This window comes from Solanum lycopersicum, chromosome 8 (genome assembly GCF_036512215.1).
Source record: "Solanum lycopersicum chromosome 8, SLM_r2.1".
Lineage (NCBI taxonomy): Eukaryota > Viridiplantae > Streptophyta > Magnoliopsida > Solanales > Solanaceae > Solanum > Solanum lycopersicum.
In genome coordinates, this window is record NC_090807.1 from 3,181,448 (window position 1) to 3,203,599 (window position 22,152).

The window sequence follows — 22,152 nt, forward strand, 5'->3', positions numbered from 1 at the left end:
TCAACAAGTATCAACATCTAAATTCTCTCGAAACTTAACAAAATCATTACAAGTCGAATAACTTTACAAGCCTCTCTCATGAATCATGTGCTCTAAAACCAACTAGAACAACAATTAAGGCGCCAACACAGACTAAAAACACATATAAGCCACCATATGGGTAACGCAATATAATCAAGCCCCCACATGGGCAACACAATACAAATCACAACCCAAAAATCATGCTATGATTTCACCCCATAGCTTAAGACATAAGAATGATCAATTACCCAATTCCAATCTTGGAGAAAGATATGTCAAATCTACCTCAAGGCCAAAACTTCACACGAACAACTTTATCAGAACAAATTCTCAACCACACGCTAACCAAAACGATCCTCAACTATCAAGAATGAAAATAATTCATATAAAGGAATCAAATTATGATACCCATATTGATAGAATTTGAAATCGGGGAAAATGGTTCAAAAATCACTTCAAAAATTAAAAGGGTAAAATCATATTTTTAGTTGAAAATAAAGTTCTACAAGCCAAAAGAAATTTGTGTTTGAAAACTCAATTTAAAATAAGCAAGAATCAAGCTCTAAATCAAGAATTTATTACTTTTTCAACTTTGGAAAAAAAGAAAGCAAAACTCGCATTTGAAATGCGATAAAAGACCGCATTTGAAATGTCTTTAATTAATTTAATAGTATAAGATTCAAAAATTCTTTTTACTTTGTTAAAATTCACGTCAAGTTAAAATCATATAAATATATATATATAAAAAATTTCTGATATCGGCATTGAATGATATTATTATAGAAGTTCGAATATAATTAGGCAGACTTTCATAATATCATAAGACAAAAAAAACCATGGAAGAGGGTGTTGGGTTTTATTTGCCCTGATTTCTTACCATAAATAGGTTTTCCTTTTAGGAAAAGGTTTTGAATTGACTATTCTTTTTTGGTAGGAAAAGGTTTAGGACTTTATAAATAGAGGCATGTTCCTTCTAACTTAATTAGCATTCACAATGTAGTTTTAAGGGCTTTGAGAGTTTTGGTTAGAGGGAGAATTTGTGAACCTCTCATGTATTCCGAGTGAATTGGTTGAGGTTGTTTCCCTCTGTATTTTGTACTCTCATGTTTATAGTGGATTGCTCATCTCCTTTGTGGACGTAGGTCGATTGACCGAACCACGTTAAATCTTTGTGTCTTTTGGTATATTTCTCGTTGCCTTCTTACTCGTGGTCTTTCGAGGTTTGCTTTGCTAGCTTCCGCGTTTACACCTGCTTATTTACGGTCCTAACAAGTGGTATCAGAGCCAGATTCAATGATGAAATCAGGTGTAGTGGTTCGATAATCGATGATTGAACCAAGTTAGAAAGAGGTGTTCATCTTGACGGGTGTAGTTCTAGCCACAACCTTTTTGACAGTAATGAAGATTTTGTTGGAGAAATTGTTTCAGAGAGGTTCTCTGTGTTGAGACATAAATTTTGTAAAGGAGAATATGGAGAGGAGAAGCAAGTTGTTGAAGATTAAGTAAAGAAGGTGGACAAATTTATTTTGTCAGAAATTCAGGCCAGGGGGGAGATTTGTTGGGTTTTATTTGCCCTGATTTCTTACCATAAATAGGTTTTCCTTTTAGGAAAAGGTTTTGAATTGACTATTCTTTTTTTGGTAGGAAAAGGTTTAGGACTTTATAAATAGAGGCATGTTCCTTCTAACTTAATTAGCATTCACAATGTAGTTTTAAGGGCTTTGAGAGTTTTGGTTAGAGGGAGAATTTGTGAACCTCTCATGTATTCCGAGTGAATTGGTTGAGGTTGTTTCCCTCTGTATTTTGTACTCTCATGTTTATAGTGGATTGCTCATCTCCTTTGTGGACGTAGGTCGATTGACCGAACCACGTTAAATCTTTGTGTCTTTTGGTATATTTCTCGTTGCCTTCTTACTCGTGGTCTTTCGAGGTTTGCTTTGCTAGCTTCCGCGTTTACACCTACTTATTTACGGTCCTAACAGAGGGAACTACAAAATGCATTCATATTCATTTTAAATACATTATTCATACTAAAACTATAAATCATCCATAACAATAACTTGAAAACATGCACTTATACTAAAGGTGTTATATGCACACACCCCGAGGCGTTTATACATTCAGTCTTGAGTTCACGAATCCAATAGTTTTTGCTCAGATCCTGTATATAAATTAAGAAATACACAAAATATTTAGAATCATTTGGCTCATATGAACTTTATTATTATTATTATTATTATCATATATTGATATAGCTTAAAATTTCTGTAAAAACTCATTAATTTCAAATTCTGAACTCACCTTTATACATACCTTAGTCATATTTTTCATAGATTTTTATATGGTAACCATTTGGAAATTGTAAGCCTGGAGATCGTACTATATCTCCTCCTTTGATTGTTTCCCACCTGACAATTTTTTAACATCCAAATTTAATTTAAGCATAATTTTCTTAATTATAATTGATGCGTAATTAGTAAATTAAGAAAATATGATTGAAGTTCAGACATTTTTGCTATTACGTATAAATTTATGTTATATATGAACTTCAAATAATTTGAATATAAAATATATTTTTGAAGCTTCATATGACTAAAGTTCAGAGATTTTCGATAAAAAGTGATTTGAACTTTTTATGTAACACTTACTTGTACTTAGTGACAAAGCAATGGAGAAACACAGCCATTTGCACCTTAGCAAAGTCTGCTCCAATACAATATCTTATGCCACCACCAAATGCCATAAAATTTCTAGTTGCTCCATTTAGCTCTATTCCCTATTAGCAATTTCAACAAATTTGAGGGAAAAAAAAATGAAATTATATAATATAATTTTTCGACGAAGGACCTACCTTCCATCTCCATGGATTGAATTGAAGTGGATCTTCATATTTGGTAGGATTTAAGTGCACAGCTTGAGAATACACCATAATTGCCCAACCAGCTGGAATAGTATATCCTGCATCACAAATGATTTTTTTAAATATAAAGACTTAATCAAGAAAAATAACTGGCATAATATATAAAGGCCAAATACATAAGCAGATTTCTAAACTTGTTGGGTTTTATTTTTCTCAGGTACCTTAACTACGTCATTTTCCTATTGAATCATTGAACCCCCATAATTTATACCGTTTAAACAAACACCGTTGTCTGATGTGGAACCAGATTTGTGAGGGGCATTGATAGATGATACATATGTTGTTCCACAAATCACTAGTCCAATTGATAGTGAAAATGTTTGAGAATAATTGTGTTTTACTTAAGTCATTTGAACACATTAGAAAACAAATGAGACTAACACGATTTGTCTTCATTCCTCCAATCAAAATTATTACAATTCGAACACAATTGAAGACATTTACAATAGAAAAGCTGATCAAAATCAAACAACAGTGTTTTAAAGGAACAAATTATGGGTGGTTCAATGACTCAATTGAAAAATGACGTAGTTGAGGTACCTGAGGAAAAAAACCCAACAAGTTTAGGGATTTGTTTATGTATTTGGCCATATATAAAATATACCCTTTAACTTAACCTCATCTTATATATATGCCCTCCAACTTTAAGTGTGCGTAAATAAACACTTAAACTTGTATAAAGTTGAATAAATAGACACACGAGTCCTACGTGTCACAACACAAATTTCCATGTAGGATACCATGTAGGACGTTTGTGACTATCTGTTCAATTTTATACAAGTTTAAATGTCTACTTGTACTGCACACTCAAAGTTGGATGACACAAAAATGAAATGAGGTTAAGATAAAAGAGCATATTTATGTATTATGCCAAAATAACTTTATCAAATAATTATAAGAAAATAAAGAATAAAATATAAATAAAAAGTATGAAGCATAATTTATGAAATATTATGATACGAAAATACCTTTGAAATTGATTTCTTTGAGTGTTTTCCTGAAAATTGCAGGAGCAATATTTGCTAGTCTTACTGTTTCATTGATAAACTGCATTTTCAAGTATATATTTAAATAAAATATAAATAAATAAAAAATCTTTACAATAATAGATTAAATATACCTGAAATGTGAACTTCATTGATTTATATTCTTGCCATGTAAGTCCATAAGATGCATTTTCCCTTCTTCTTATTATTGCCTCATGTTCCTCCTAAATGTATTTAGATATATTGTGGTATTTAATTTGGAGTAATTAATCTCAGAATAAATTTTTTTATAAAATAATACAATATTTGATTGGTCGCATAAGAAAAAACTAATGCTTCATAGGCAGACAAATATTTTCTTTGTCCCACTTTATGTGACATGATTCTGACTAAGAGTGTGAGCGTTAACTGGTTTAAATTTTTGTTTGAATTCATACATAGAATCTTTTTAAAAAATAGGAAAAATGCGTAAGTACCGTACCAATCTATTTCCGAAATTTCAGATATACTCTTAAACTATACTAAGGTCCTATTACCCCATGAACTTATTTTATAAATGACTTTTGGGCCTAGCGCGTGTTTGTCAGCACGCGCTAGGCCCAAAAGATAGTGCCAAAGTTAAGAGGATAATAGGATCTTAGTATAGTATGAGTGTGTCTTTAAAATTTCGGACATAAATTGAAAATACACATATATGTTTTTCAATCAATCAAGAAGATGAGTTTCACTTACTTTTAATTCTTTCAAAGCTTGAGGATGTTGATGAAGAAATTTAATAGCCAAAGTTATAGCCCAAGAGGTTGTCTCAAAGCTAACAAAGAGCAACACAAACATCAAATCCAAAGCTATTGCCTCAGTGAGTATTGTGTCTTTACTTTGAAGTTCTTCTAATACATAATCAAAAAAGTCACTTTGTTCCTTTCTTGGTTGTGATTTCCTTTCCTCTAACATTCTCTTGAGCATCTTCATTGTCTTCTTTCTTCCCTATTCAACACCTTCTAGAGTTAGTCCAATCACGACTCGTATAAATTTAGTCAAACATCGTTATAACGATAATATTATAGTGAAATGATAATGTAGAGAACAGGAGTATAACGTAATATAAAGAAAACTTGATTATAATAGTGAAACGATATTTTAGCGAATGGTTGCAGCATATACTTAGAGGCTCATCTGAACTTTTTCAGCCGAAAATATTTATTATTCATGCATGGTTACATTTTTTTTTTAGGTATATATAAGAGATGTTGAACCCCCTTCCACCAATTCGTATGTTTACATTTTAGATTTTGAATCTGCTTATTAAAAATTCTGGCTCCGCCGCTGATTACTATAAAGACATGTGATTATATAGGATTTAATTTAGGGAGAATAATATTTTTATTAATATTTCTGTTATATTTAATAGATTTTGATTTTAATAGTGGTGACATATGCATTATATTAATTAATAATTACCAATCATTATTATGCTATTAGTAGTGCATATAGAAATTATTAAATTATAAATACCTGTAAGCACTTATAATAGGCAGTTCCAGGAAAATATATAGGGAAAGAAATTAATCCCTTTACAAAGGCTACAAAATTTTCACACACATTCTCTGTAGAATTTTCAGAATCATAGCTTATAAGTTTCTTTCCAGTTATATCAAATATCATCTGCAAAAAAAAATAAAAAATATCATGCTTTGAATTCATATTTTTTTTTCTTTAAAAAAAATAATCAAAAATCAAAACTCATAAATAATAAATCTTAAATTGTGAACTAATTAAATGGGGAATTTAGAGGGTTCATTTCGTCAAACTTTGATGATTATTTTGTCGTATCTAATCATGAGATATATATCATATTTTGATATATATATATATATATATATATATAAACTATTACTCCCTTTATATTATTAAAACATGCATCGGTGCTAAGTTAGTTAAATATTTAAAATAATCAACAACATATGCGTGAAGGTCAACTCAACATCAAGGTATGTTTTGATACAAAAAGGAGTAATAATTTAGGTACCTTAAGAAACGAAAAATACGAAACTCACAAAAATACAATAGTTTAGATGTGTTGTATACCATTAGCTCTATTTATAATCAAGATTTTCCTTGAAAGAAGTCTTCCATTAATTTATTTTAACGTAACGAAATACATGAAAGTCTGAGTGACCATACGTGAAATTAACCCTTGAATTTAGACTACTTACCTTGGCTGTTGCTTCCTTCATCTCAACACTCTTTTGTTTTGACCATCTCTTCAAGTTATTATTTGTAGTTTTTTCAACTTCAGGCAGCATTTTTCTCAAACTTTCAGGGCCAAAAAGATTTAGCACCATATTTTTTAAGTATTTGTACATAAAACCATGAAAAGATCCAACATTTTGCCTTCCCATAATCTCAGCAAAAGTATGTGGATACCAACTTTGAAACAATTTTCCCTCTTGTTGGAAGATGAAGTAATTAAAATCAGGGTCTGTGGATACTATGATTGGATGTCCCACCAAGCTAGTCCGAAATATCGGTCCATACCTGATTCAGAATTTAGATATTGTGAATTTTAAGCAGAGAGATCAATGGGATGTGAATAATAGCGTAAGTCAGAATTTTCATTCAGGAGTTTCAAAATATATGAAGAAGTAATGAAGTCAAAGAAAGTTTAATATCTACTACATGTATATAATAAATAGTTTTAACCATGTATAAACTGAATATTTTTTGTGTGAATGAAACTGTTGGGTCCTTACTAGTTCCGCCCCTGAATGTGAAACGCATATTTAGTTCTATTTGATCATTATAGTAAAATATTAATATAGATAATTGATTATTACAGAAATTTCTGACAATAATAATAATAATAATAATACTCTCCTCCTTTCAATTTGTTTGTCGCATTTTTCTAAAAGAATGTATTTTTTAAAAAAAAAATTCTTTACTGCTCTTTAACTTCAACTTTCTACGTGACATGTTTAAGATGAAAAAATTAAAAGACATTCGAGACCATAAGATTTAAAAGTTCATTTTACCTTTTTAAACATTACGTCAAGTTAAAGCGTGACAAACAAATTAGAACACAGGGTAAAAAACTTAAAATTGGTTAATTACCTTTGCATCCTCTCCTTCACAAAAGGAGAAATATCCAATGATGTATTTGGTGCAAAGAATGGAATAGTCTCACCAAGTAATGGCCAACCCATTGAACCTGGTGGGAGTTTTCCATTGCTTTTAAGGTTCCTCCAATAATGTAAAATAACTATAACTACTAAAGATCCAATAATATAAATACCAAGTGACAACATTTTCTTGATAATATATATTGAGTATGTTTATAATTTTATAATTTTATAATTTTAGGAAATCATGGGGACTATAAATAGGCAATTGAATAAAAGTTGGGGTTCGTGGGTTCGAACGTACGTAATAACTTTTTTTAGTTAACTTTTGAACTCTTAACAAAATTGATTGACGGTTTAGTGGCAAATAAGACTCGAAGAGATCACAAAAATATTTTTCACTAGATTTGTGTGTTTGAACCCGCCTCTCTTTTTTTAAATGGAAATTTAAAAGTATATAATAGCAAACTAATAACCTAAAATAAATGGAGTATCTAGGGTTTGATTTAATTGTGCTCCATAGCAAACGTTTCCCAAAATTTGCCAGTCGCCTCTCTCTCAAAAATCTCGCTTGCCACTCTCCCATTCTCGCTCCAATCTCTCGCTGGCTTCCTCACCTTTTATACAAACACAAGTGTATAAAAACTGTTTCTATTAGTATAAAACAGAGAAAATTGTATAAATACATATATTTTTGTTCCCGTTTCTCCCCTCTTTCAGATCTCGCTCGCAACCCTCGCCTTTCTCACTTATACAAACAGAAGCGAAATGTATAAATTGTGTTTCTGTTTGCATAAAGCGTGAGAAAATTGTATATACACATGTAAGTACATATATTTTTGTCCTATATACTTATAATTATATAATAAAAATACTCCCCTACCCAGCTTCTTTTGCCTTTCTCTCTTTCTCGTTTTATACAAATTCAAATTGTATCTAATTTCTCTCTTTCTCGTTTTATACAATTCGATTCAATTGTATATTCCCTGTCCAAGTCTCTTTTATCTTTCTCTTTCTCATTTTATACAAATTCAAATTGTATATAATCGTTCTATACACTTATAATCATACAATTCGTTTTATACACTTCGTTTATACAATTCTCTGCCCAAGTGTATTTCTCTTTCTCGTTTTATACACTTCGTTTTATATAATTCGCTTCATTTGTATATGTATAACGAATTATACAGTTTCTATGTTTGCGATGGAGCACAATTATGCAAATTTTGCTATAGCATACAAATATAATTTTTTTATTTACTATATGTGAAAATTGCCCAATTTAAAATCGCTAACTTTTGATTCTGACTATGCAAAATTGTTAATTACGTATGATTTGCTTTTTAAATGTTGAACATTTATTAGTGGCTCCAATCTCATCTTCAACGTAGTCCATTTGTTCACTTACTTCTATTATAGATTTTCATTTTATTCATCATTTTTGACATATTAAAAAATGACAATAATTCCTTTTTATATTTTACCTTCACCATTACATACTTATATTTTCCAAATCATTTTCTAAGACTTCATTTAATAGGGAATAATTTAATATAATAAATACTTATATCGTTAATTATTTTCATAATAAGTGTGCGAAATCAAAATATAACAACTAAAAATGAACAAAAAAAAACTCGGTCAAGACACATAACTACAATCTTGACTTGCGTAAGCTTACTCGTCAAAGATGTATTTAGGTCAGGGCGCGTAACTACAATTTTATCAAAAAAACAAAGCTAAATTCAAATGTATCTAAAGATAGTAATAGATTATAAAATGGACATATATATAGCAAATATTCTTCAAATAAAACAAGAAGTAGATGTTTATCTTTTCGATTTAGTGTAAATGTCATCATCTTAGTCAATTATCTTGATATGATCAAAAGAAAAAAACAATACGGTCTTATTTACTTGAATTCAAAAAAGGGAGCTAGAAAGTTTATTACACAAGCTTATACGTCTACAACTTTGTCAGGAATGAAACATCAAAATAAAATTTTGCGATGACACTACACCTAAAAATATAGATATTTTTTTTATCGATTAGGTCTAAGATTCAGTGCGATATTTATTTTTGAGTATTTTTTTTTATCAAGATGTCCATACGAATTAGGACATGATTAAAATTTTTGTAAAGAAAAAAAAAATACAATAATCTCTTCTTTTTGTTTTTGATAGAGATTGAGATAAATTTATTATGAGACAACATTTTATGGCCATACGTATATTTTTTTTTCTTAAAAGTAACCAACAATTTATAATACTAAATAAATTTTAAATATATAAAAGGAATTTTCAAAAGAATAAACTTTTTATAATTTTTCTGTTTTTCTAGCAAGTTGAAAATATAACTATTTTGTGGTTTTCAATTTTTTAAAAACTAAAATCTGCTAAAAAATGAAACGAAACATTCCAAAATTGGACTTTAAAGAAAACGCTAACAAGTTATAAACACTTTTAAGAGGGTGAAAATGTACATGTCTACAATGACTATAATTATTCAAGAATAAAATTAAGAAGTTTAAAGTTCAATATTTTTAATATAAAAATATATTTTTTTTGAGACAGACAAAATTAAAAAATAACCAAAAAATTTATATAATTGATTATTTTTCACTTTAAAAAGAGTATTCTTTTTAAAAACTACATCTCATTCTAGACCTAATAGTTCGTCAATATGTCTGCTTATATAATAAGGATATTTTTGACATTTGATAAGCTTTTGTTCTTTAAAGACTTTTATTTGTCGGTATTTTATAATGGTACCTTTTCTCTTTTAGACAAACAAATCAACTAATATTTTCATAAATACATACTTTAAATTTTATTAAAAACACATAAATTAGGATAGAAAACAAAATTTTAAATATAATTTTTTAAAGAAAATAAAATAAAATTAATTTTTTAAATTTTATTGTGCGATATAAATGGGAAGGAAAGCATAAAATACAAATTGAGTCTATAATATTAGGTCATTTAAATGATATTTTATACTTGGATGAATATCAATTATAATAAAATTAATAAGTTTATATTTAATAATTCGTTGAATCACTCTGTTGATCTTTAGTTATATAATCAAAATAATGATGAGTTTATGTCAACTCCTTTTGGAAGGTTGTTACATTAATTTTACATCGTATTGAATATGTATAATATTTGGATTATATAATTTTGGTTATTATATGATATCATCACACATAAAAAGAATAATTCTAAAAAAAAAGTAGGATATAATGAAATTAATACTTCAGGAAGTTTAAGAATATTAAAAGGTTTCTTAATTTTGTATTTCTAAATTAAACTTGTATCTGATATATCAAAATGTCTTTTAATTTTGTGATATTAAATGTCACGTGAAAAGTTAAATTAAAGTGTTATCAAAAAATAAAATAAATCATTCTTTTCGAAACATACTAAAAAGAAAAGTATGTTATTTTTTTCGAATAACAAAAAATCGTATAAAAGATAAAATATAATTATTAAATAAATAAACACAAAACGAGAAAAGAAAGTAAACGGAGGAGGAAGAGATTTTCATCATTATCTAAACACAAACTTAACAAAATAAGATTTTCCATCTTATATAAACATGAACTTTAAAATACGATGTACTAAAAATACTTCAAATAACAATCACAATAAATAATGTACTCATGTATAAATTAACGATGTAATACAATGCAGTAATAGAAAACAACTATCCGAACAAGCTATAATCACTAGATTTCTCTCGTATTTATTTTGATATATAACACTTAAGCCAAAGGTCTATAGATACAATCTCTTACCTACATAACGTAACATAAGAATGCATATACACTATCTTTCCCGAATTGACGTATAATGCTATTTCATTATTGCAATATTTTTGACTAAGCGTAGAATTATTCGATTAATTTATCGTATTTTTCTTTTCACCAATCAAATATTTCTTGAATTAAACAACACCCACCGTCCACTAGTTGACACCTGATAGCTTCAATTGGCCGGCAAAGGACACGTGGCAGACACCCACTTGCTCCACCAAAAAAACCAATTTTTAAATCAAGAATTGATATTCAAATACGAAAATCAAAAAAAAAAAATGTCCACCTCCATCATTTTTCACCGCCGGCGCCGCAGTCACCGCCTCCGGCAGCCATGTACGATGGAGACGGCGACGATGAGTCAACCCCAGGTTTGGCTAAACGATTTTACTCACTTGAATCGAGTCATAGGAAGCTTGAAGAACAGTTCAATGTTTTATTGCAAGAAAAAAAGATAGATGATTCATTGAAAATGGATGATTCAGATGAGAAATTAATGGATTCAGGTGAAATGGGGTTTCGTGTTCCTGGGTTTTTTTCTACTGGAAGTCCGTATAGGAATGTGTTGAATCATATGGGTCATGCTGTTCATGTTAGTAGAGCTAGTACAGGGGAGATAATATATTGGTAAGTGAAATTGAAACTTGTTTTCAGTTCAAATTTGATAATGAAATTACTCTGTTTATATTGAGTGGTGTTTTATTTGAGGTGGGGTTGTTGATATTTAGAGTTTTTTATTGAGTAAATGAAGTTGACTTGAGCTTGATTTACTTTGAAAAGTTGGTTCTTTAGTTGATTTTTGCGTATATTCAGCTCCTTTTTTCGTAGATTTTGAAGTTGAAACTTGAAACGTGAATATTTTAGTTTTTGAAGTTGTGATTTTTTGGGATTTGAAGTTAGCTTTTGGAATTCGGATGTGCATTTTACTATTTTGAAGTTTTGTGAGTTGAAGCCTTAAAAATCCAAATTTGTAAATATTTGAAGATTGAATTTTCAGAACTTGATAATGTTTCATGGGTAAATAGATAATTGAAGATAAATTTATAATGGTCGATGTTTGATTTTAGCTGGGATTATTGGTACTATGAGCTTTTGCTTGGTAAATTGTAGTTGACTTGAGCTAGATTTACTTAAAAACATTGTTGATTTTTGTATATTTTCAATGTAAGGAGAGATTTGGAGGATTTTCAGTATATTTTCAGTAATTAGTTCAAGATTGAGGGGTAAGTAAAATGCGGAAAGGAAGTTTAACACCAGATGGTTTTATACTGCTTGGGATCTAGAATGGATCTTAGTCTAGTTCCCTGTTCTCTTCTAGATTTTGAGTTGTACAAATGTACATCCTAAATCTACACTCAGTTCTTTTTTCTTTTAAGCTCTTTTCAATCTTTTGTTACAATCGCTCACCATTCTAATTTTCTCTCTTCTCTTTTTTTATTACACGGTAATTCACTCACAACAGCAATGCTTGCTAAAGTAGAACAAAGATAGTAAAAAGGTTTAGTCGTCTTGTATGTTTTCTTCAGTCATTCTCAGTCTGTATATAGGTTTGATGGACTGATGAATAATGCACGCAACCAAAAGATTTGATCCTTGGAAAAGGAGAAGTGAATCCTGTTTCCAAGAGTAAGGCAAAGTCCTTAGTGACTTCGAAATCTTCCAGCTGTTTGAAAATCTTTTCTAGGCGTGATTCAAGAAATCACTGCTACCGTTGTTTTCCTTGATTTGTTTCCTGGCATAGTTCAAGGGATCATTTGCTGCTGTAATTTCCTTGATTTGTTGACATACTTATCTTCTGAATATCTCTGTCGTTAAGGCTGATATCAAGTTAGATTGATATCTTCTTTATTTACTGTCTTCTATGATCTTCCTTCCTATATGTTGTCCAGTGATAGGTCCTGAATTGAAGGATGGTTTGTGCTTTCCTTTGTCCTGCCCAGTGTCTGGAAAGAACATTTTCCTATTCTGATTGTTCGAAAACTTACATCTGCAATGATCTTTGTAGCTGCTAAAATTACCTTCATGATTTAACATTGTGGCATGGATCAACTTTTTACACTCAACATATAATGAATCTACTATTTTTTATTTTTTATTTTATAATATTGACTTGAGATGAGATCAAGTGGAGTGATACGGACAGTAAGGATTCATGCAACCTGTCCCAACTCTTTTGGAGATAAAGGTGTAGTTGTTGCTGTTGAAACCTTTTCATTTAATGACTCAGCTAAAGAGTGGTTCAAATTAAGCGTTAGCTTCTTGTTGTTGCACTTACATGAGGTCCAGGAAGGTATAATTGTGAGATCTAGAATATACTAATTTGCTCTAAAAGATAAGCTTAAAAGAATAGTATAATATTGCAATGGAATGAACTCTAAGATCGGATATATGGAAGACTCATTTCACCAATCCCAAACTGGTTTGGCCTGAGATATAGTTAACTGATTTATTGACTACAGTGAGAGATTACAAATAGGAATTAAATCAAAGAGATCTCTGCTAACATTGTCTTTTAGTCCTTAAAGTTCAAACTATGCACTTTGGTTTAACTCATTTGTCCATTGGGGGAGTCTGGATTATTATACAGGGGTGTCAAAATATAAGTGAGTGGAGTTACGAAGAAGTCAAAGGGAGTCTAAATATAAATGTGTGAACTTACGAAGAAGTCAATATATATGTTGTACAAAGATTTTCTTTCCTAACTTTACAGTAAATTTTCCGAGGAATTGTCCAATTTCTTAAAGGGGGACTCTAGAGGGGAGGAAGTATGCTGAGAGGGACGGATAGGGGGAGAGTGAAAGACACTTTGGTTTATGCAAATATTTTGTAACATTCCAGAAAAATTTCATGTCTAGTGAAGAGACCAATAGATCTTTAAGAATGCGTATTGGGGATACAAAGGCATCCCAATGCTCAACATTGAGAAATATATGACATTATAGAAAATTGGCTAAGGGGTATTAGCCAATTTCTATATAATACCCAACTAGGCAAAATATTGGGCATATTAGAAAATATTGGCTTAAGGGTGTTGGCCAATTTTCTATGCATGAGCAAGTAAAATACATTTTGGGTTGTCATACCCAATCCAAGATTGATTATCCAAGAAATGTACCTGCAAGGAAGACCCTAAGCTAAAAATGTTCGCTTCATAATATTTGCACAATTTGTACTAGGCATCCAAGTGTCAAGCCTAGGTACCATAACACATGATTATTTAAAATGATCATGTAGATTTAAGCAGTGCCCAAGGACGTGGTGAGGGTCCTTGGGTCAATAAGTAAACATTCCAAATGAACCATCAAGAATAGTTAGTTAGGAAAGTACAATCAACACATGTGCAAGACATGTGAAGAAGCGGCCAAAGGAGGGGACCATCCTAACCGAATTCGGTTAGGGTAGTTAGGGGGCAAGCGTGTGCAAGGGTCCTTCCATGTGGGGCCTAACTTCCTAACCAACTCTAGACACTAACTAACTGCCCTAACTAGCTAACTAACCTAGCACCAAGCAAAATAAACTAATTAGTGCACCGACAGCCTAAGACTTAACTGGGTGACGCTAACCTAGTAACTAGTTAAAGAGACAACCTAGTACTTAACCTAGGATGGTCCAAAAGGTTGGTTATGGTTCTAGCAACTTAGGGATGCTTTAGTAATTATCCTAGGTTACTTAATTAATTAATTTAGCAACTTAATTAATTAATTTAAATGGACAAAACCGAAATGACAAAGCAATTTCCAGATTACAGTTATTCAAGCAAAAGACAACCTAGTACCTAACCTAGGATTGTCCAAAGGGTTGGTTATGGTCCTAACAACTTAGGGATACTTTAGTAATTATCCTAGGTTACTTAATTAATTAATTTAACTACTTAATTAATTAATTTAAAAGGACAAAACCGAAATCACAAAGCAATTTCCAGATTTCGGTTAAGACAAGAAAAAGACAACCTTATACCTAACCTAGGATGGTTCAAGGCGTTAGATATGGTCTTAACGACTTGAGGGTACTTTAGTATTTACCCTAGGTCACCTAATTAATTAAATTAGCAACTTAATTAATTAAATTAAAGGGGTCAAACCGAAATTCTTACACTAACCTAGTATAACTCAAGAAACATCCTAGTACTTAACCTAGGATGGTCTAAAAGGGTTAGTTATGGTTCCAATTGAAATTGACTAATATCCCTTAGCCAATTTTCTATACTATGCCCAAAATTTCTCAATATTGGGCATTGGGATGCCTATGTATCCCCAATACGCGTTCTTAAAGATCTATTGGGCTCTTCACTAGACATGAAATTTTTCCGGAATGTTACATATTTCTCCATAGGTTTGATGTTAAATCGCCTTGCATATCTTGTTTAGATATGTAGGTGTGTAGATTTGTTTGCATCCAACATTACAGAAAATACAATTACCTGCAGATTGACTCTTGAAAATTAATAGAGGAAAACATTTGTTTCCTGCTAGAGAAAAAGGAACTACAATTTAAGGGCATGTCAAAAACAGAAAAAGAAAGAAGGAAAACTCTAGGTGGCTAGGTGTTCTTGTCTGTTGTGAGTTGCATATTACACACAGAAGCTTTTCTATTGCAGGAATCGATCTGCTGAAAGACTTTATGGTTATAAGGAGCATGAAGTACTTGGACAGATGACCACTGAGTTCCTTATATGTGAAGAGTATCATCAACTGGTAAGGATTGCCAGGGAAAGATTGCGCTATGGACAATCATGGTCCGGTCTGTTTCCTTGTAAGAAGAGGCATGGTCAGATATTTATGGCAATGTTGACAAAGAGCCCATTGTACGAGAATGGAGAGCTTTTTGGTATTATCACTGTCTCGAATGATGCAGCTTCATTCACTAATACAAACTCAAGCGACACAAGTTCCCATGAGGACAATGGTGAACCCGGTGCTCGGGAAATAAATTTCAAAAGGATTCAATGGAATCAACGACCACAAATTGCATCCTCTGTTTCAAATCTGGTGATTATTATCGTGTTGTCATTGTGGTTCATAAACATTTTCGTCACATTCTGAATAATTATCCCTTGGTTTTTCCTGCTTATTCAGGCCTCGAAAGTTTTCTCACTGAAGCGTGGAGAAGATGCATCTGCAGAAGTGAGCTCTAGGGATGAGGCTGATTTAGACACCAAAGAAGGAAAACCACTGAAGCCACCCAGAGCACCAGTAAGTGTGAAGGTAGTTTGTTTACTTGCTTCTTATTGACTAAAATGGCGTTTTATGAGGTAAGATTAACGTTTCAGGCTACACGGCTGAGTTTCAGTTTGCTTGGTGGGAAGAATAGAGCTAACACAGAGAGCTCTGAGAAGGATGAATCTTCATTTGACATCTCTCAGCCTTCCAAATTTGTAATTTCCTGCTACTTTACATGTCTGGAGTATGGTTCTATATGATGTCCCTCTCTTTCTTCTTGGCTTTATTAGTTTCGTTGAAAAGATTGGCTGGCAATTACCTTCAAGGTCTTGTTAGCGTATTTGTGCTAAAGAACACTTGATAAGATGAATTAGAGTAGTCATGGAAGGATCTAGATGAAATTCAAGAACCAATCATCAAATTTTGTGACAAGTTGAGTAATTCCGGGTTCACCTCTGCAGCTTACTAAGAGGAGTAATAACTGATCAAACAACAGAATAAAGTGTTGGTGGTAGTGCTCTGTGTGTGTTAGGAGTGGGGGGGGGGGGATGGCAAAGGGGTTTTCCTCTATTTAAACGTGATTTGCCTTCTAGAGATGGGATGAATCTAAGTAGCAAAAGGATAAGAGATTTTCGTGGTGGGGAGCGGGAAGTAAACGCTGTTGGGGTCCCGGGGTTCATTTAAACTAAGTTAAACTGGACAGAAATTAATACTTAAAACAGAAAATGTAGGTATTTTGTGCCGAAGAAATAGAAGAACCAAGCTCCCAATAAAGTTTTTGATAATTATGTATTATATGACTAAACCTGGATGTTATTTCTAATGACTTGTTTGCAATTGTAGGCGGCAAAGGTTATGTCAAAGCTGAATATTGCAGGATTTGGGCACATTAATAAAGAGAAGGGTCACCAGAACGGGGATGACGATACTCCTGTTGTTGAGAATGTAGCTGAACCACATTCATCAGCGGCATCAAATTCTACAGGAAAATATTGTCACTTTGTTGATGCACATCATCACCTCCAGAAAAACCAGAAAGGAAGTTATCATCCAGGAAGAACATGTGCCCCTACAACTGGGCATGATGGTCCTGGAGGGTCCTCCTCAAAAAACTCCGACAAATTTCCCGAGGCACTTGAAATTCCTGAACAGATTCCAGGATCATGTATGAGTGATGAACACCAGCAATCACCTAAGTCAGGTGGGAGCACAGATAGCTATGGGAATTCATCATTCAAAGTTGAAAATGAGTCGAGTTTGATAGTAGATTGTGCAATTTTATGGGAAGACATAAGCCTAAAGGAGGAAATTGGACGAGGTAAACAGAGTAATCTCGCCATTGTTTACATACACTTTGCTCTTTTGAGCTAATGAACCATTGGACAAATATTTTTTTGAGTAGTTACTTCGTTGATTGTTACCACTCATTGTATGTTTTAAGCATAACATATGTGCTGGATGCCTGGAAGGAAGAAAACATTACCTGAATTTTGGTACAATGGTTGCCTAGTTTACTCTTTGCATAAATTATCATCACATGTTAATGCTGAGCCTTTTATCATTTATCAAGTACAGAACATTTAAGTTTTTAAAATGATCACTGACCTCAATGTCTTTTCTTTAGGTTCATATGGTGTTGTGTATCATGGAATCTGGAATGCGTCGGTACTTCTCACGTTTACAAGTTTTTGGTTATGTTCTAAAGGCTGAATAGTATTTCATGATGGAGGTATATTGATTGTTAGTTCTCTCAATGTTTTCTTTAGGATGTTGCTGTTAAGGTTTACTTTGGGAATCAATGCAGTGAGGAAACATTGCTCGAGTACAAAAAGGAGGTACGTGATAATACCAGCTGCAAGTTGGACACTGCCTTGATAGAACAAAAACTTCTAATTTTTTCTCTACCGTGTTTTCAGGTTGAAATAATGAAAAGACTCAGGCATCCTAACGTGTTGCTATTCATGGGGGCTGTGTATTCTCAAGAAAAATCTGCCATCATCACAGAGTTTTTACCCAGGTATTGAACTGAGTCTCACGCCCCCGTGGGAGAATGCGGTGGAGAAGTTTGTCGATGAACTGGACTGGCAATTGGCAGATGATTGTCCATTCTGTCCAGTTGGACAAATAGAATTGATAACATTCTTATCATGTATTTCAGGGGAAGTCTTTTCAAAACACTCCATGGAAATAATCATTTATTAGACTTCAGACGGCGTCTTAGGATGGCCCTCGATGTGGTGTGGTTTCTGCTTGGACTCATCAATTTCCGTCTTAAATGTGTTTTCAGTGTGACATTTATTCTAGTAGAATCGTGGTGTTCCTAACACTCATTTAATTGACTCTAGGCAAGAGGTATGAATTATTTGCATCGCCGGAACCCACCTATTGTACATAGAGACCTTAAGTCATCAAACCTGCTTGTTGATAAAAGTTGGACCGTCAAGGTACTGATTGCTGAACTAATGCTTCAAATGATTCTCAGTGAAGCCCTTCAATAGATAAGTACACTGACATAATTTATTCCAGGTAGGAGATTTTGGCCTATCAAGATTTAAAGATTCAACCTTTTTAACAACAAAATCTGGTCGAGGGACGGTAAACATCTTAGCTTCCTTTTCCCTCCTTTGTTATTGTCACATCGAATATAGCTTATGCCAATACTGGTCTGTTTTTGTTTTCTTGATTATTGCAGCCTCAGTGGATGGCTCCTGAAGTACTTCGAAATGAACCTTCAACAGAAAAGTAAGTTCCCAAAGCCTTGCTTGCAAGCTTCATGAGAAGATTAAATATTTTTGCACCTGTTAATTTGCGAAATGACTAGGTGATTGGCTGATGCTCAATTGCTTGTTGAGCTTGAGTTCTTTCACCTTCGTGCCTTTGTCCTAAGAACATGTTTTTATGTAGGTAGATACAAAAATAAAACTGCGGGAACCATTTTATCCATTCGAGTAATAGTGTTTGTTGGCACCAAATGTTGCTTAGTATTCAAGCATTTTTTCCTCCTTTTTTCTGTCTGAAAACACACATACATATGTATATACATATGATGATGATGGCATGAGTTGAGCTTAACTGAAGCAGTGAGAATTCATATAAGCCAATCCCAACTCGTTTGGCATTCAGACGTAGTCGTTTCGCAATGTCTTTCTGATGGATTTATTATATTATCGCGACAGATCTGATGTCTTCAGTTTTGGTGTGATCTTATGGGAATTAATGACCGAATCTATTCCATGGAACAACCTTAATTCTTTACAGGTAACTCTCTTACCTCTCTGTTGTTTGCAAGTATGACAAATGCAAGTGCTAGCTTATTGCAAGTTGTCTCACTAAAACAATTTTTGAACTGCTTTGTAATGTTTTTACTTGAACCGAGGGTCTATCAGAAACAACCTCTCTACCTAGTACCTCCCATGGTAGCAGTAAGATCTGCGTAATTTGCAGATTACATTGGATATGTTGTTCTTACATTGAACCAATGAACTTTTCTCTTTAAAGGTTGTAGGAGTTGTCGGATTTATGGATCGTAGATTGGAAATTCCGGAACATCTTGATACTCGAGTATCTACAATCATCCTCGATTGTTGGCAAAGGTGCTCTTTTCTCTCTCGTTTATTTCATTCCATGTTCTCATCGATGTGTGCAATATGAGCTCGAACTAAACCTCGTTTTCTTCTCTTGATACAAACAGCAATCCAGCAATCCGTCCATCGTTCCAAGACATAATCCAAAGAACGACAGACATAATTCTCTCGTTTACAGGATCAACGACAGCTAGGAAGAACATAGGGACATAATATCAAACACGAATCGACAGGTTTTTTTCCAGATAACAACTTAGCAGGAGTTCACTTGTGTAAGTGAATTAGCAATACATGAGGCATCACAACTTTGTTTCTTTTTCTTTGACATTTTTTTTCTTGTTTTTTAAAGTTAAAAGGGTAAGGAGTTCCATTTACCCTGATAGTGAATGGATGTTAGAAAGCATATATGTTCTAATCCCTAGTTTTTTAGAATATATATAGTGTGTAGGCAAGTTTCGCTGGAAAATTACACTGTGTAGATAGGCGAACTTTTTTGAAAAGAAATATTTATTATTCTTTTACGTATGTATAGAACTTTCTTGATTTCTTTATGTGTTTACTTTTTTATATTCAGATTCTCCTTACTCTTCTGTTTTGAACGTTGTTAAGTACTGTATTACATCGTGTTGTATTAAATTGTAATGTAACAAATTCTCTATTGTTACATGTTATTAGACATCAACAATTTGAAAGATAAATCTAAAAAAGAAAAGTAGGGTATGAAGTAGAGTTACTATAAAGAAAGGATAAAGGATCGAATAGGATTACTGTTACATAATAAGTAAAGACAAAATGATAAAGAAAAATTAGGTAATGATGCAATTGCACTCAATTGGTCGTTCTTGAAATGAAATTTTTCGATATTACCTAACAATTAATTTAGCGTTGTTATATAATAAAATTTAAGTAATAGACCAAAACAAACTTTGTATAATTTAAAGGGAAAATACCCAAATACCCCCTCAACCTATTCTCGAAATCTCAGAGACACACTTATACTATACTAAGGTCCTATTATCCCCCTGAACTTATTTTATATGTAATTTTCTACCCCTTTTAAGCCTACGTGGCACTAGTTCGAAAAAAAAGTCAATCATCGTTGGGCCCACAAGATAGTGCCACGTAAGCTAAAAAGGGGTAAAAAATTATTAATAAAATAAGTTCAGGGGTAATAGGACCTTAGTATAGTATAAGTGTGTCTCTGAGATTTCGGACATAGGTTGAGGGGGTACTTGGACATTATCTCTAATTTAAACTAATAGTTAAACTAGCAATACAATACAATGGGTAATAACCATCGAAACAAGTTCGGTAGGAAACATTTTACCTCCTCGGCAAACCAAACTTATGTTTAAGTTAGTAAATGATCATCTTTTTATTTCTTTTTCGATGGACCTTCTAGATCAAAATTTAAAGAATTTTTTTTACTATACTGAAAATCTTATGAAAAAATGTTGAAGTATAGTCTAAAATTTTGTATATGATTTCAAAGGTTAGATGACAATTTATGTTTGTCCATAAACTTTGGTGTAGAGCCGTCAATATGGGTTAGGCTGTTGGGCCGGCCTGGCCTAGCCTGGGATTTAATAGCGTTGGACTATGATTTTGGGAGTCTATTTGAGAAAAGGATTTTTGTTCCGGCCTGAATAAGCTTGTTGATTTGTGGGGCTTGAGAAATATTGGTAGGGCCGATCCGTGGGCCAATAAAAATTAATTAAAAAATATTATATAATATTAAAATTTTAAAATTAAAGAGAGTACAAACTCAAACAATTAGGTTAATATTTCTATTTAGATATTTATACTTTTACTTGAAAAAGAACTTAATAAATATCACAAAGATACTTTTATTTGTGGATTTGGTTATAAAATAGTAACATTAACATCATGTAATATTGTTTTGTCGATATTTATGATAACACTTTTAAATTATAATTTATAATTTAATTTAATAATTCTAAATATAATATATTTTTCAAATAAAGTGGGCTGGCCCGACAAGCCTGTAACCCACGTACTTGTGGGTTGGACCCACAATTTTTTGGTCCATACTAAAAATGAGTTAGCCCAGTTTGACCTGTAAAATGTAGAAGTTTGTATGAATTAGCCCGGATGGCGTGAGCTAACCCATATTGACAGCTCTACTTAGGTTAATATATGAGCAAATATCAACATGAATTTAATGTTATTTGAAATTTTAATATTGATTAGTCTGATCAGTAAATTTTAGATACTAAATAATTAGATCGGATACTACTAGACACCCTCAACCCACCCCCCACCCCCACTTCTTGATCATAAATTAGGTCAGCAAAAAACATTCTTGATTGTGAAATTCATGCACAAGATTTTGTTATTAGAAAAGAGAACACAAGAGACTATCAACTTTCAAAAGCCATTTTTGTTGACTGGCTATGACCCTTAAAATATAAATATGAGTTTAAATTATATATATCGAAAATTTTTATATCATTTTGATTAATTTTATCAAAATTAGTTTTATATATTGTAATGGATAATGGTTTCAATTTTGAGATTATAAATTTTTAAAA

The 22,152-nt window shown here is 32.1% G+C and overlaps 1 protein-coding gene and 1 pseudogene across 2 annotated transcripts; one reads left to right on the plus strand and one right to left on the minus strand.

Moving 5' to 3' along the window:
* Positions 1 to 2,327: 2,327 nt before the first annotated feature.
* Positions 2,328 to 7,233, minus strand: LOC101260746 (cytochrome P450 87A3-like; annotated as a pseudogene).
* A 3,596-nt stretch (positions 7,234 to 10,829) lies between these two features.
* On the plus strand, positions 10,830 to 20,173 carry LOC101250528 (probable serine/threonine-protein kinase SIS8). 2 transcript variants are annotated; one of them, XM_004244556.5, is made up of 15 exons: positions 10,830 to 11,484; positions 15,455 to 15,845; positions 15,933 to 16,049; positions 16,127 to 16,231; positions 16,860 to 17,334; positions 17,641 to 17,681; positions 17,783 to 17,851; positions 17,933 to 18,033; positions 18,175 to 18,253; positions 18,362 to 18,460; positions 18,543 to 18,611; positions 18,709 to 18,758; positions 19,193 to 19,274; positions 19,515 to 19,609; positions 19,708 to 20,173. In XM_004244556.5, exons 1-15 carry the CDS (start codon positions 11,192 to 11,194, stop codon positions 19,811 to 19,813), a joined length of 2,172 nt encoding a protein of 723 aa, XP_004244604.1. In that variant the 5' UTR covers positions 10,830 to 11,191; the 3' UTR covers positions 19,814 to 20,173. The 2 variants fall into 2 exon arrangements, with proteins under 2 accessions (XP_004244604.1, XP_010324624.1); XM_010326322.4 differs by lacking the exon at positions 16,127 to 16,231 and having other exon boundaries at positions 15,933 to 16,061.
* Positions 20,174 to 22,152: the final 1,979 nt, after the last annotated feature.

Bases quoted from the DNA above. Each gene is read 5' to 3' on its own strand.
- LOC101250528 (XM_004244556.5), top strand. From the start codon at position 11,192: ATGTACGATGGAGACGGCGACGATGAGTCAACCCCAGGTTTGGCTAAA. The intron at 18,254-18,361 runs GTGTGGTTTCTG...AATTGACTCTAG, and splicing joins TTAGGATGGCCCTCGATGTG to GCAAGAGGTATGAATTATTT. The intron at 18,461-18,542 runs GTACTGATTGCT...AATTTATTCCAG, and splicing joins ATAAAAGTTGGACCGTCAAG to GTAGGAGATTTTGGCCTATC.